A 16,379-nucleotide genomic window follows, 5' to 3' on the forward strand; every position below is an offset into this window, starting at 1 on the left:
TCAGGAACCAGGACCTGGTCATGGGATGCATGCCCTGACCCCAGGTGGGGTTATACTCTTAGGATCCCAGGAACAATCAGAGTAGCCTAGAGAAGTAGCAAGAGCTGCCTGGCTCCTCCTCTGCTGTTGTGAGAGGGGACAGTGGGTAGCTGGCTCGCTTGGCGAGTGCATCCAGCAGTTAATAGTGGTTAATAATGACCTCATTCTTTATTCATATTCTCTATGGAATAATCCAACTGACTTTCTTCCCCTACTAGTGATGCATGTTTGTGTCTGTCTGTTATTCCCCAGTTTGTGTTTGAGAATGTGAAGTTTCGGCAACTACAAAAGGAGAAGTTCCAGATCAGCAACAATGGACAGGTTCCCTGCCATTTTTCTTTCATCCCTAAGCTTAATGACAGCCAGTACTGCAAGCCATGGCTTCGGGCTGAACCTTGTGAGGGCTACTTGGAGCCAAGTGAGTTTTCCCTTTACCATTGTCTCTGCTCGCGATGTACCATCCCCTCATGACTGCCATCCCCTCCCTTTGATTAACTTCTTGTTTTCTAACCATATGTCTCTCACCTCCACTGTCGTTGTATTGGGGCTCCTCCCTCTTTCGTGTGTCCCATCTCTCCTTTATCACTTAATGATTTTTTTAGAGGGCACTTCTTCTGTTGGTTCTCATCCCCTTTTTGCTTTTCCACTGGAAGTTTCTGTTATCATGTACCATCTCTTACATTTCAGATGAGACTGTGGACATTTCCCTTGATGTGTATGTCAGCAAAGACTCTGTGACCATCCTGAACTCAGGGGAAGATAAGATTGAAGATATTCTTGTCCTTCACCTGGATCGAGGCAAAGATTACTTCTTGACCATCAGTGGAAATTACTTCCCAAGTTGTTTTGGTACATCCTTAGAGGCTTTGTGCCGAATGAAAAGACCAATCCGAGAAGTTCCTGTTACCAAACTCATAGACTTGGTAAGAGGCATCCTAAGACATGCATCTCCTTTAGATAGAATTTTCGCAGTGCTTAACTGATGTCCTCCTTCTCTCTGTGCTTCCTCTTTTGTCAGGGCTGGCAGGGGAAGTGGGGGGTGGATGGCAAGTGATAAATAAGAATAAGAATGTCACTTTAACACGCCTTTCATTGGATTAAGCCTAAAAGGAAAGAGGAGAAGGTAATATGTAATTGGCTCTTGTCAGGAATATGAGATAATACGAAGTTCACTGAATTAGATTAAAGCCTCCCTTCTCAAAGATTTATAACTTTGAGATTTAAAGATATGCTTACTTGTTATGCTCTTCATACTTTCAAGTCATTTTTGTATAAATTAGCATGTATGTGAGGTCCAGTAACGGGGTGGGGGGGTGTGGTATTATCCTCATTAAATATATGAGAAAACTGAGGCACAGAGATAATAACTTGCCCAAAGTGGAATAAATTAGTGACAAATCTGTCGCCCAGATTTTCTGACTTCCAGTCCAGAGCCCCTCACTATATCATCATATCTAATCCAAGTCAGACTCAGCTGCTTGTTGGAGCCCAGGCCATAAGTGAACCTCAGAGTACCTGCCTCAGAACCCCCAGGGGTCCTTACACAAGTGCAGGCACCTCCCCCCGCTCACCTCTGGCAACGGAATCAGAATCTCAGGGTGCAAGACCTGGAGATCTGCATTTTATCAGCATCCTGGATGATTATAATATGCACTGAAGTTTGATACAAGTTTAATGTGACTCACTCAAGAAAAGAAAGGAGGAGGATTTCTCTTCTCCGACACCAAGCTGTAATATCAATGTCCTTATGGAGGAAATGCTTATTATCTTCAGGAACGAAAATTAATTTAGTAACAAGTTCATTCTGTTAAGAACCTTTCTTCTAAGTGAAAATATTGTTGGATTTGTGTGCAGACCTCTTTGGGCTATGAAAGTATACTCTTGGTCTTTTACCAAAGAAAATTAGATGGCGTGACAGCCCTATGTTATCATTACCATTAGTATTCACATTGATCCTTTTGGCCTAGCCGAAGCAGTGATTGTATCATCTAGCGGGGAGGGCTAGACCGGCGGGCAGGCTGCTGGCTTGTCAGAGTGTGATCTGTTCTGTTGCCATGGAATTGTTTTAGCGATGACTCAGATGGCAGATTAAAACCCTTGAGTTCAGTCCCAGCATTCTTTCTTGGAATTATGCTTGTTTCCCTAGAGCCCTCATGACTGAGTGTATTAGCCCTGGTTGAGAGACAACCATTTGTTTTTCAGAAATTCATATCCTGACATTCTGTTATTTTTCATGATACTTAATTTTTCTTCTACCACCATATTCCTATCTTTTGAATGTATTATTTCACCTTTTAGAATATGTTCTAAATGAAGTAGTCTCCCTTTCTTTTCCCTACCCCTTGCCTCCATCCCAGACACCATTTCCCAGCTTTCTTTTTCCCAACTTTTATTATGAAAATGGCAAATGTGCAGAAGAATTGAAAGAACAGTACAGTGAACAACACCCACATGCCTTATACACATATACTGACATATACTTTTCTTTTTTGCTATACCATTTGAAATTAAGTGGTGATGTGTCACTTCACCAGTGAATACTTTGGCCTGCCTCTCTTAAGAAAAAGAACAACTTCTATATCCGCACAGTGCCATTATGACACCTAAGAAAACTAGCTACTCGGTATTCAGATTTCTCCAGTTGTCCCAATAATTTCTTTCATAGCTTTTGTAAAGCCAAGATCCGATCTGGGTTCATGCAGTACATTTGGTGAGGTCTCTGCAGTCTCTTTTAGAGTAGAACAGTTCTTTCCATTTTTCTTTAATGACTTTGCCTTTTAAGAGTCCAGGGCAATTGTCCAGTCAGGGGTCTGACATTTCTTAAATTTGTCTGATTGTTTCCTCTTGGTAATTTTTAAACCTGTCTTTTTGTACTCCCTCCTCCCACCTTATTTCCTATAAACTGGAACTATTTGGTCAGAGTTGGCAGACGCATTATACTACCCTTTACTGCAATTGTCCCATATTAATTAAAGTGACAAGAAGGAGACTCAGCCAGCATTAAAAATGTTTATTTTATTTAAAATATTATCAAGTAATTCAACCACATTTGACCATGAATAGGAAGTAGTCAAAATCTTTAGTGGAGTTAATGGCTCTATAGGAAGCCTTTTTTCTTCTTGTGCACACATGATTCAAAGTTTTAAAAAAATAGAACCCAGATCATTTTTCATTACAAAATTGCTGAGTTCTTCTTAAATTGTATGTGTGTGGTCACCATTTATTCTGTTAAAGCGTTTATTTTGTAGGATTTAGGGTTCTGATTCTTTTCACAGCCTGTTGCATTTAATAAATTCCTGGATCTCATTGATGAGGAAATTATCCATATTAGTGTGGGGCGGTAAACAAGGAATCTAAGATTATCTGTACCCCATTTGTAATACCTTCCCACTGTGTTTTGGCTTGATTTTGACCTTCTGAAATGCTTTCTTAGGTTTGTTTATTCATGCTTGTTCCAAGACCCAAGATGATATTTCAAATCCCGTGAGACAAGACTATTAATAATGATACCTGTTGTCCTTTTTTGTATTATTTACTCTAAAATTTGAGTGAAACCGAAAATGAGTTCAGTGCCTGTGTTGACTCTCCCTGTACTGTTTTCACAAAGACTCTTGTGCCACATGCTCTTCCCCCCAAATGCAGAATAAAGTAACTGGCATGAGTCCTTTTCATTCTTCCTGATAGTGACTTTGCCGCTACTAGAACTGTTGGGATTAGCACAGGTGGCAAACAGAGGAGAGTCTGTTTGTAATTATCTTTATTCTTTTCCAGAATTAAGATAGATTTTTCTGGTTTATTAATTAGCATATTAAGTAGCATATAATCGTCAGTATTTATTCATTATACATTGGATGCAAAATATTATGGAGTTTATGTGGGTTCTTATAATTTAAGAAAGTTTACTTGTATGCACAATACGGCTAAATTCTAAATCGAGGTTAGTAGGGAGTTTGGTTACAGATAATCTAAACATTAACTACCTTTATTGGCTCATGTCCAGTGTGTTTAGTAAGTCAATATTTTGGAAAGTCACTTAGAATGAGAGTTGTGGAGCTTGTAATTTGTATCAACAATAGATTCCTTTCCTGTGCTGTTTACTCAAGCCCTTATATGCTGTAAAAGCTTATTGATTGACCAGCTAATCTCTGTGAAAATCAGTCTCAGATTCAGCCTGTTTTGGTGTGTGAAGCTGGTTAAGTAGGGTGGGAGCAGTGGATAGAGAGTCTTTTTTTTAATATTTACATGTTATTACTCTGTTTTAGGTTTTTGTTTTTTTTTGTTGTTGTTGTTTTTTTTTTTTTGCGGTACATGGGCCTCTCACTGTTGTGGCCTCTCCCATTGCGGAGCACAGGCTCCGGACGCGCAGGCTCAGCGGCCATGGCTCACGGGCCCAGCCGCTCCGCGGCATGTGGGATCTTCCCGGACCGGGGCACGAACCCGTATCCCCTGCATCGGCAGGCAGACTCTCAACCACTGCGCCACCAGGGAAGCCCAGTTTTATGTTATTTTTTAAACTTATTTTATTATATTTTATTTTTGGCTGCATTGGGTCTTCATTGCTGCACACGGGCTTTCTCTAGTTGTGGTGACCGGGGGCTACTCTTCGTTGCAGTGCACAGGCTTCTCACTGCAGTGGCTTCTCTTGTGGAGCACGGGCTCTAGGCGTGTGGGCTTCAGTAGTCGCGGTGCATGGACTCAGTAGTTGCGGCGTGCGGGCTGTAGGGTGCGCAGGCTTCAGTAGTTGTGGCGCGCAGGCCCAGTAGTTGTGGCTCGTGAGCTTTAGAGCGCAGGCTCTGTAGTTGTGGCACATGGGCTTAGTTGCTCCGTGGCATATAGGATCTTCCTGGACCAGGGATCGAACCTGTGTCCCCTGCGTTGGCAGGTGTATTCTTAACCACTGCGCCACCAGGAAAGTCCCTTTTTTTCTTTTTAAATTAACACTTTTGCTCTTTTTTTTTTTTTAGTATTTATTATTTATTTATTTATTTTGGCTGCACCGGATCTTAGTTGTGGCACGTGGGATCTTCACTTGCGGCATGTGGGCTTCTTAGTTGTGGCATGCAGGCGGGATCTAATTCCCTGTCCAGGGATCGAACCTAGGCCCCCTGCATTGGGGGTGTGGAGTCTTACCCACTGGACCACCAGGGAAGTCCCGGGGGATAGAGAGTCTTAAAGTCAACAGATGAGTTTATACTGGAGCCAGAGGGCATCTAGATCCACCGGAAGTCTTTAATGAGTTGTATGTGGCTGTAAATGGACATATTTGGAGGAACATTCTGGTTTGCATGTAGACTGGACTAGTAGAGAGGAGGCCAGGCTTGAACCCACCAGTTAAAGGTTTGGCTTGTAAATACAGAGGTGAAAAAAGTTGAGGGTTGGGGGAATCAGCTGTATTTGCTTGGGGACATGTCTATTAGGAGAACAATATCAAAAATTTGAAATAACACGAATAACAACTTGGTGATTAATTTGTTCCCAGTGATCTCTCCAAGTAGGTGTTTACTTTGTCTTACTGATCTAACAACCCATTTCTTATCCTGTTAAGTGTATGGTTTGTGTTTCTTTTTATATTTCACATGAATGAATCCTTTCTAGAACTTCAGTATCCATTCAGTTTTCTGCTTTTTATTTTTAAATTTGAATCTGCCTCTAAATGACTCGTTTTACATGATTTTAGCTGCATTTACTACTGGGAAAATTCCTCTAAGGGTGAATGCTGGGATGAAGAATGATTTGCAGTGCATTTGTAGTATGCCAGTGTTGCCCCGCTGGGGACTCCTGAACGCTTTTCCCTTTTTTAATGTGATCAACACGTAGCCTTTTGCAGAAAGTGGGCAAGTCAGTTGAACTAAGTGATTAGCAGCAACCTTAGGACTCCCTTAAGAGAATGTTCTTTATTAGTGGGAGCTAAGTGGTGTTTCTATTTTCAGAGTTGAACCTAGACTTGAAATAAATATAATTTACACCTACTTTATGCCTGAAGTCAGAGAAATAAACTCTCAGTGTAAATCTGCTGCCCCTCCACCAGTATCAAAGTCCTTTTGATTTCAGAGTTTTCTCTTGTATCCATTCATTTTTTAAAATAATTTTTTATTATATTATTTTTAATTGTATTTATTTTATTTTTGTCTGCGTTGGGTCTTTGTTGCTGCACGTGGGCTTCCTCTAGTTGCAGCAAGCAGGGGGCTACTCTTCATTGCAGTGCACGAGCTTCTCATTGCGGTGGCTTCTCTTGCAGCGGAGCATAGGCCCTAGGCATGCAGGCTTCAGTAGTTGTGGCTCGCAGGCTCTAGAGTGCAGGCTCAGTAGTTGTGGTGCACAACTTAGTTGAGGGCTTAGTTGCTCCGCGGCATGTGGGATCTTCCTGGACCAGGGCTCGAACCCGTGTCTCTCCTGCATTGGCAGGCAGATTCTTAACCACTGCACCACCAGGGAAGCCCCATTCATTTTTTAAAAAAATATTATGTTCCCATTATTAGTTGAGGTGCTTGCTCTCTCCTGCTTGACCTACCTCGATAGCCTTTTAACGATTCCCTTCACCTCTATTTCTCTAGCCTTCTCTTTTCCCTCTTCAGGGCTGTCAGACTGATCTTTCTGTGATACAGCTTTGGGGCCTATCGCTTCCTTGCTTAAAGTTAGGCATGCGGCTCCCCCATGCCTGCTGAATACGATCCAAATTGCTTTACCTGTCATTCAAGGTCCAGCAAAGTCTGACTTCAACACACCTTTTTAGGTTTATTTCCTACTATTTTTCTCATTATACCCTCCTGCTCCCCACGAACCAGATGACTAACTCTTCCCTAATCTCACCTTGTGATTTACCTTCTCTGCAACTTTGTTTATTTCTGTCCCGTCCCACTTGTAATGTCCCCACCCCATTTCTGCCATTTTAACTCCTGTGAATCTTTCAAGGGCTAGTTAGGTTACATCACCATTGTGAAAAAGTCCCCTGACAGCCCCAGTTGAAAGCCATCTCTCTTTCCTTTGAACCCCTGGTCTTTTGTTTGTTTGTTTTAACCATTTATTGAGAACTCATATTGGTGAATTACAGTAGTGCCAGGCCATAAATTCTGGGAATCCTTACCCCAATTCAGTTGTAAACCCGAGTCAGGGACCGTGTCTTTCCCCTCACTGTAGCCTCACTTTTCATACCCGCCCTACCCCTCAAAGACATTTAGCTCAATGCCTTGCACTGGTAGGTAGTCAATGCCCGAAGAAAACCTTTTGGAGGGCTTGGTTTGACAGGTTAGTATATAAAAACTCTCCTGGTTTTACTCATCATATCATGTGGCACATATTCATAGGAGGGAAAATAGAGAAGTCTGTCAGACAAGCAGAGTCTCTCTTTGTTAATAAGTAGTTCTAAATTTTAAAAAAGGTTATGCTCCAGAATTTAGTTAAATTAGATGTTTGGCACTCGGAATTAACTTCCACATTAAGAAGTGTTATAATTACAATACTATGAATATTGTATACTTTTTAAAGCACTGTTACTCTGATTATTTTTATTTCATTCTATATATGGTATTTAAAAGTCTAGGTAAACCTATAAGAGCATGTTTAATTCATAATGTACCTAATAATACTAAAAACCCTACCCAGCATATATAACAGTCATTTGGGACAAATACATTCAGCATTACTACTTGGAGTATCAGGGAACACATATTTCCCTACCTCCAACCTCCTGCACATCTGTGAAGGTAAGATCAGGATTTTTCCTTTTACTCTCAGACCGAGACGTGGGATTTATATCCAAGTTCTTGGCAGCCCATGGCGGGGTTGGAAGTTGCTGGGGGGTGCAGGGAACTTTGAGAGACCAGGCCTGCTGCTGGCATACTGTGTCACCACTGCCCCACACCCCCTGTGTTTTAGACTGCTTCCGTGTCCCTGTGAGGTAAGTGTTATTATCCCTGTTACGGAGATGAAGAAACTGGGGCTCTATGAAGTTTACTAACTTGCCTGCAGTCTGTACAAAATAATAAGAGGTAGCATGAAGATTTGTACCCAGGACTGTCTGACACCCATGCCTGTACTCTTTCCACTAACCCTGCTGCCTTATAACTGTCTTTAGCCTGCTGGGAGTAGAATACATTCTCCAAGCTTTCCCCTGCCTCTCTGTCTAAGAAGCAGTCAGTTTATCCTTTTCAAGTTATCTAAGGGAGCATAGTGGTAATGACTGTGGAGTCAGTCAGACCTGAGTTCTAATCCTGATTCTGCCAGTTAATACCTAATAGTGTGACTGTGGGCAAATGATTTAATCTCCCAGAGCCTCAGTTTCCTCATCTGTAAAACGGGAATAATAGCTACTTTGTGCATATGTGCAGACTAAATGACATTGTATAAGAGCCCATTGCAGTTACTGCTACATGGCAGATGCCTCCTAAGTGGTGGCAGTAGTTACTGTCGCTGTTGTCATTGTTACATTGTAATAATAGCACAAAAGACAGAGGCGATTAAAAAAGTACCTTTTTCCCTCTCGCCTGCTTCTCTTTTTTCTCTTATACTCTATAGGAAAACCCAGTAGGGGATAATGATGGATCTTATGGTCCACAAAGGTCTGAAATGAAATGAATTTGCATTTCAGAGGGACTTCCATATTTGAGGACTTTAGGGGCCCTTGAGGAGGGGAGAGGGTACCGGGCGATGGAAAGGAGTGTGAGATACTGCTTGGGAGGCTAGCTATGGTGGTGAGAGGCATGGCAGTGGAGAGGAGAGAAGCTTACCATCTCCTGAATGGCCGCTGTCGGGCTCACAGCCAAATTCTTCCACTGAAGTGGCGTCAGGGTGAGCGAGGTGCCACACAGCATAGCGGCAGGGCCTGCCTCCAGGCAGCACAGGAAAAGGAAATATCAGTGGGTGTCTGGCTGGGTCAGCTGGCAGCTGCCAAAAGACACAAAAGTCTAGGACTGGACATGTATGTTTCTTGACCGATAGTCTCAATATACCGCACAAAATTTGAATACGCATGATAGAGAACTTTGCATATGAGAATGTGTTCCATTTTCAACAATCATGATTTATTTGAAGAATTTAAAATGTATCTAGTGAGGTAGTGCATTCTAATAATACTGATCTGTTTCTAATTCTGTAAATTAATTCTAATCATTTTCTATCTGTCAATGACTTTCTTTTCCTGCTCTGCTCTCAGGAAGAAGACAGCTTCCTAGAAAAGGTAATGCAATCCATTGGCGGTTATGTGTTTCCCTGTGCTTGATTAGCATTTAGCCATGGTCCCTGGAATTTATCCCGAGGCTTTCCCATATCAGACACCTCTGACTCCATGAGAATCCCCCAAAGTCCTGCCAGCTGTCTTTAAGTGTGTCTGAAGTACAGGAAAGATATTTATTTTACTGCACCAGTCAAGTCATTGAGACCCAGTACATAAAAGCAATAGGACTCAAGGTTTCAGATTTGTAGTTTTGAAATAAGAAGTAACTAAAGAGCTGTCTTGAGGTATGTGAAAGCTTGTGAGATGGAGGAGGGTACCGTTTGCCATTTTCCATTTCCAATGATAGTAAAAGCAGAAATGAATTTCTGTTGCATTAAGCGTGATTTGGGGGAAGTGATAATAGTGATTAATTACTGAAAGAATACACAGGTACGATCAAGAAACAGATCATAGACTAGAATCCTAGAGGTGAATGAGATCATAAGGGATCGTCTGGTAGAGCTGCCTGCCTTCAGACAGGGTAAGGTGTCTTCTCCATTTCTAATAGACAACCAAGGCCCAAGGAGGTTAAAAACCTCGCTGAAGTTATACTGCTCCTGACATCAGGGGTATGGGGCAGAGGGAACTAGAACCTGGGTCTTCTGAATACCCAGTGAAGGAACCGAGTGAACGCTCCTTCTGCGGTGCTTTGCCACCTCCCCATCTTCAAGCTGGAGGGTGCCTGGCTCCACACAGGGCCATCCGGTAGAGAAACGTGGGCTTGAAAAACATTCTTAAAGTACTTTCACACAGTGTCTAATGTGACCTCCCCATCTGGTGGAGTTTAATGCGGTTTGTTGGTGGAGATGGTGTACTGTTTTTGTGCTTCAGTTAATAGCGCTAACGTTACAGAGTGTGAGCTTATCAGGCACTAAATGTGTCCCATTGAAAGAAGAAGACAAAGCATGCCTGGTTTCCCTTTGAAAATTAGAGTTCAGGATAATTTGTGGACTTTTTGAAAAAAGTATTGTTTCTTGTGCATAATCTTTCTCGAGACTTCAGAGATACAAGTATGACATTTCATATTATCACACATGAATTTGAAAATGGATAATGGATGGTGTATATAACCTACTGGCATTTTATTAACCTTTTGAAACCACTAAGGATTGAGATGGCTCTACTTCCCAGCCCTTCCCTGTTAATAGCAGGCCATGTGTCTTTTCATCTTGAACAGTGCCTTGTGTTGCCTTAATGCCTTAGTACAGGAAGAGTGCTAATTGGATGTCAGATTTTTTTTTAAATACATGAATCAGTGCTGAATAATTTATATATGGTAACTTTCAAGGTGTCTGCTAAGGAATCTGTACGTGTGTTGCACTTGGTCCAGAAAATGAGCAGAGTGCATTATGGACAGTGTTTTGGCTCAGATATCATCTAGATGCCTGGATTTAATACTTGCAACTGGAAAGAAGTTAGTGGGCGAGCCACTGATAGAAGGTCTGGCAACTGTAGGAAACGTGAATATCAAATGATAGATTCCCAGGGAAAGAAAGAAAGGAAGCGAAACGAATGTGAAGAAGATAGATTTTAAATGATAACCAACTGTCATGCTGCCTTCTCTTCCTTATTCCCTTAGAAAGGCGCACAGTGGCTTTAAAAGGTCACCAGTGTGTATTGAAGAACAGAACGTCAAGAAGAACCCTCTGCTCTGTTCTAGTGCACACACTATCTGGAAGTAATGAAATGCTTCTCTTCTTTCCCTTAAAGTGACATGGCTAAATAAGGGTTGTGGATCAAATTTACAGCATTTCCTAAATTTGAACATATATATGACCTTAAGCCGGAGGTGTAGAAGGGGGAAGATGCCAAAAGTTGGTCACCATTTTCTCCACTAGATTTTTTATGAAGGCTGCCTTCAGATGCCTTTTAAGCTATTTCAGATATCTTTTCGGTATAATTTATATTTGACTATATAAACATAAGATAATTGAATTTATTCCCCATTTTCAAGTTCAGATTTAGTTACTGATCTAATTTAGGTCACTTCTGGGTTTTCCTCTGAGATTCTTTCAGGAGAATCTAACATAGGGTAGAAAGTTAGGTGAAAGGAGTCAAAGCCCCAAGAATTCTTTGCTGAGCTACTACTATAAAGAATAACTTCTGGACTCAGAGCCTAGACTTTTCATGGTATTTCTGGCTCTTGGTATGCTGTATTCAGTTTACTATTTTTGTATCTTAAGACTTTGAGTTTTAGTGCCTTAAGATTAGACCTTCTGGGCTTCCCTGGTGGCGCAGTGGTTGAGAGTCCGCCTGCCGATGCAGCGGACACGGGTTCGTGCCCCGGTCCGGGAAGATCCCACATGCCGCGTAGCGGCTGGGCCCGTGAGCCATGACCGCTGAGCCTGCGCGTCCGGAGCCTGTGCTCCGCAACGGGAGAGGCCGCAGCGGTGAGAGGCCCGCGTACTGCAAAAAAAAAAAAATTAGACCTTCTATCAAGCCTGAAATATTCATATATGTAGGTCTAATGTGAATTGTCTTTCATTCCTGAGGACCAGAGAACGTCATTTAAATCAACAATGCAAGCTGTGATATTTGTGGTAAGACCTGAAAGAAGAATAAGTTAAAAGTCAACAACAACAACAACAAAAAGTCAACAAAAACCTAAGTAGATGCTGCTGTCTCAAAGCGCTCTGTTGACAGTTGTAATGTAATGGTCCATGAGTCTCCGGTGGTGTGTGGGCTCTACCGTGACTGTATTGCTGGTTCTCAGTGTCACCCTTGAAAGGATTTACAGCACACAATGCATGCACGTGATAAACATAATAAACCCAAGTGGAATGCTTAACGGTTAAGTGAAGCATCTAGAAAAGGAGATCATTTAACTGTGGGAATCCGTATCAAGTGCCTTCTGGCCAGGAGTGTCCCAGTGAGAAAAAATGAAAAGTCTTAAGAGGTGAAGATCAGATCATACCCACATAAGCAGAATTTGAGGGAGATTGTTACACATAGAAATTTTCATTGAGACCCTTTTGATTCTCACCCCTTTTTATCTATTAGGAGAAATCCCTGCTGCAGATGGTTCCCTTGGATGAAGGTGCCAGTGAGAAACCTCTTAAGGTCCCCAAGGAGATCTGGCTCCTGGTAGATCACTTATTCAGACACGCCTGTCACCAGGTGAGTGAGAGTGGGCCTGCCCTGCAACTTTGGAAGGTGTGTGAGTCCAGTGGGAAATGATAATACCTCACGTCAGTATATACAGTGCTTTTAACTTTCCCAAGCCACCTCCACAGAGCAGCACCGTCATATCAGATTGCCTGGGCAGATGGAAGTGTCCCCGTTTACAGATGTGAGAGCTGAAGCATGCAAGCTAGGTGATTTACCTAAGACCACGGCATAAGAGTAATGGCGGAGCAGGGCCGAACTCCTCCCCTGTCTCCTGGCTACACATGCTTTCCCCTGGACTGCTGAGCACCTGAATCTGTAACGCCTGTTTTAGCTGTCCTGGAAGCATTGCAGATTTCAAAGTCCAAAGCAAACTTCAAGCCCATTTCTTTAATTTGGTCCTCACTTTTCAATCCTATCTAAAATACCTGCCACCCCTAACCCATTCTTCCAAAAAAGAAAATGGGATTAAATTGAAAGATAATGTTGTCTTACCTATGGAAAAGTGAAGAACTTGAAGGCAGGGTTTGGTATGGACATGCCCTTTTACTCCTACCCTAGCATTCTGTGTATTGGTATTTGAATGTGGTTCCATGTTTGGATTCTGCCTTCTACTTGTCAGGAGGCTAGAAGTGGGAACACCTGGTCTCCCCATGGAGTCCTCTAGTCCCCTGCCATATCAGGTACAGGCTGAAACCTCTGAAGATAATTTTCTAGTTTGAAATAAAATTTCAGACGGATTATAGAGATGATAAAGGGAAAAGGGGCCATTGTCACACCTTTTATATATTAGGAACATATTCGTGTTCCTAATCACGAATATGCACCTCACCCTGCCCTTTGCTTCCTGCTGCTCCCCTGATCCCTGCGTGATCGTCAGAACCTTAGTGCTGATCATTTTGCTGTGTTCCATTCATTGTGACCTCTTTGGTAGGAGGACCTGTTCCAAACCCCTGGAATGCAGGAGGAGTTACAGCAGATCATTGATTGTCTGGATACCAGCATTCCCAAGACAATCCGTATCCTTTTCGACAAAGGCTTGGGAAGCTGGATGTGTACTTGCCCAAACTCTTCTTCCCACCTACATTTGATTTTTTTTTCCATCTTTATTTTCTTTGTAGCTGTCTTTTATTATAAGGTAATCATTGACTATACAGTTAATTCCTCTCAGGAACTTTCGACCTCTCTCCTTATCAGACTCTTACTAAAAGGAATCAAGGGTTAGATAATGGCGACTTTTAATTAGCATGGGACATAGGACCCACAGCCATGGGGCTGTTCTGCTTTAAGCCAATGATCACTCCTGTCACCAGGACAGGGAGGAGGATGGGAAACGGTGGTGACTAGTTTCCAGTGTGAACTGTCATTCTACAGGCCACATTCCCTTGACTTTCAAGTTGGGCCAAACCTCCCAAGAGTCTTTGATCAATTCTGTAACAACTCAGCTGCAGCATACCTGGACCAATAAAATATCAAACCCCAATTAGGATAAGGGTGCTCTGAATAAGAGGAAGGAAACCATCCCTGAGGGAGCTTGAGGAAGGGAGAAAATCGGGTCTAAGTGTGGCCTTTTCCTTGGAGCCTCTTTCCCTTGACGGGAGCCAATCCAGCTGGCAGTAATCACTCAGTGGCTGAGGCGCTGCTCATTTTCCTGGAAGCCCTGCCAGAGCCTGTCATCTGTTATGAGCTCTATCAGCGATGCCTCGACTCCGCTCAGGATCCCCGGATCTGCCGACAGGTGAATTTTATTGCTCTGAGAGTGTGTTTGAGGCATGTTCCCCCACAGAGAAATCATTGATTTTTACCAAACCAGCTGGGCATCCAGCTATGGATAGGATGGGTCTGGATCTGTTGTTCATGGCAGGGCACCAGCATTGAGAGTTGGGACCCTTAAATTTTAGGTTGTGTTATTTCCTATTATATTTGCCACCCTTTTCCAGTTGACCTATTGAGTAGGGTGGATACCTCTACTCTGGGGTAAGATTAGTGAAACAGATCGTACATGGGATTCTGGATGACATGCCCAGGAAGAGTGGGTGACACTTGTGAGCCTTTCTTTTTGTCTTCTTGGTGTTTGTTTTTAATCTTGAAATGATTTTGATGCACAATAGCTGAGAATACCTCTGAATCAGACTAGTGAGTATCGGGAGGTGCTGCCACCCATGCTCAATGGCATTGCAGAGAAAACCACAGCCACCTGCCTAGGGAGATGGGAAAAGACCAGGCTAACACCCGTCTGCTCCCGAGGCAGGGCGTGCATGCGAATGTGTGATAACTGCGTGACCTGCTTATTGAGTGGACAGGGGCCAAACAGGATGAGCATTCTGCCTCAGGAGTTATCATTTGACAGGTACTATATTGGTCATGAGTAAATAAAGGAGGAGTCCTGTAAGGGTTGGATTATAAACTACTTTTATGGCAGCTGTGAGCTCTTCTTACTCCCTTCTTCCACCTGTTATCCTCACTGCCCACCCCCTTTTTTAAAAAACAGGTGATTTCCCAGCTTCCAGGATGCCATAGAAATGTTTTTCGTTACTTGATGGCATTCCTTCGAGAACTGTTAAAATTCACTGAGTACAACAACGTCAGCGCCAACATGATCGGTAAGAGCACTTCCTAAGAATGGCCACACGGGGGCGTTGGTCAGGACGGTCCGTGTACGGTGCACACGTGTATTCCCTCCCTAGTGTCCAGGCCTGCGGCAGTCACTTCCTCCCACTGACCTCATCCCCTGGCCCCCCCAGCCCCCATCCCTGAGGCTTCGCTTAGGTTGTGTCTGACCAAGGGTTTTCCCCTTTTCTTTCTCTTGCCCTCTAGCTACTCTCTTCACTAGCCTCCTCCTAAGGCCTCCACCCAACCTTATGGCAAGACAGACTCCAAGTGACCGCCAGCGTGCTACCCAGTTCCTTCTGAGTTTTCTGCTTGGGAGTGATGAAGACTAATAATAAACCTTTTCCTCTTACTACTCTACGAGATTCTAGAGGCGGAAGATCTTGGGCACCAAGTATTTCAGAATGATTTGAAAAGATATGCCACAGGAAGGGTCTGTTGCAGAATTTTGAGGCTGTTGGCATGAAAAAGTTCTGTTTCTAGTGCGAAAGGAAGCGAGTTTCCTAATCCCTCCCTTACCATACCCTACGCAGCAAGATACTTTTAGACTTATATTGCCAAGCCAAAGTTACCATATTTTGGTGTTTTTCTGTTCTCTCTTTGTAAGGCAAAGAAATCTGTATTTACACTCCTTTACCTGGGGATGTGTTTGTTGCCCTCCTGCCCAGCTGTCGTGATTGTCCTTAGCACCTGAGGCCTAAACTCTGAGATGTTCCCATTCTAGGCCTACAAGCACTACTTGCTGTAGCTCAGACTTGTCTGTAGTCCTTCGTCTAAAGCACTTTGGCCCCACCCCCTCCCCGTATCACCCCCTTTGCTCCCTACTCTGCTAATACTATCATGTCAAAAGAAGTCTGGGTGAAGCTTAGTGACTCCTTGGGTGTCTCCAAAAGTGAGTTAACCATCTCCATGTGGTTGTTACATGCATTTGTGCATCTCTACTACAATGGCATCTGTACATTTCTCTAACATTGGCCTATTATGGATCTGCAATGGGTGGAACCATATTCTCTTGTCTCAGACCACACTAAGTAGCAGAATGTTAGGGACTGTTAGAGATGACATCTCATTGATGTGAGAGAATCACAGTCAGAGTGGAAGCACTTTGAGTGTTTCAAGAGTGAGAATATTCATGCTCAACAGGTCCTGCTTCCTACCATCCATTTTGGTTCTTATTCAAATTTTACATGTGAACCAATCCAGGGTGTCTGTGGGGCCCATCCCCCACTTAGAAATCCACCTCCAGAGCAACACTTGTACCACAGTCAAAAAGAGAGGCTGCACCTCAAGTGGGCCTCTCTGTAGAAACTGCTCCTTCCCCCAGCAGGGGCATTGAGGATAACCCTTAGAACCCCCCTCTCCGGTCTTCTGAAGTACCAGGGGCAGATGTCACCCACTCCCTCATCAGGACTGA

At 43.1% G+C, this 16,379-nt stretch overlaps 1 protein-coding gene across 2 annotated transcripts in view; it reads left to right on the plus strand.

Annotated features, from left to right (window-relative positions):
* The window catches only part of OCRL (OCRL inositol polyphosphate-5-phosphatase), a 55,058-nt gene extending 39,761 nt beyond the window's left edge, over positions 1–15,297 (plus strand). Inside the window, exons 17-24 of one of the 2 annotated variants that reach the window (XM_065901231.1) lie at positions 292–457; positions 727–962; positions 9,191–9,214; positions 12,251–12,367; positions 13,290–13,374; positions 13,966–14,093; positions 14,847–14,958; positions 15,173–15,297. In XM_065901231.1, the coding sequence (XP_065757303.1) occupies positions 292–457; positions 727–962; positions 9,191–9,214; positions 12,251–12,367; positions 13,290–13,374; positions 13,966–14,093; positions 14,847–14,958; positions 15,173–15,297 (993 nt within the window). The remainder of the gene's footprint in view (positions 1–291; positions 458–726; positions 963–9,190; positions 9,215–12,250; positions 12,368–13,289; positions 13,375–13,965; positions 14,094–14,846; positions 14,959–15,172) is intronic. The other variant, XM_065901232.1, reaches the window with a different exon arrangement.
* Positions 15,298–16,379: the final 1,082 nt, after the last annotated feature.

The sequence above is a fragment of the Phocoena phocoena genome, chromosome X, assembly GCF_963924675.1.
Source record: "Phocoena phocoena chromosome X, mPhoPho1.1, whole genome shotgun sequence".
NCBI lineage: Eukaryota > Metazoa > Chordata > Mammalia > Artiodactyla > Phocoenidae > Phocoena > Phocoena phocoena.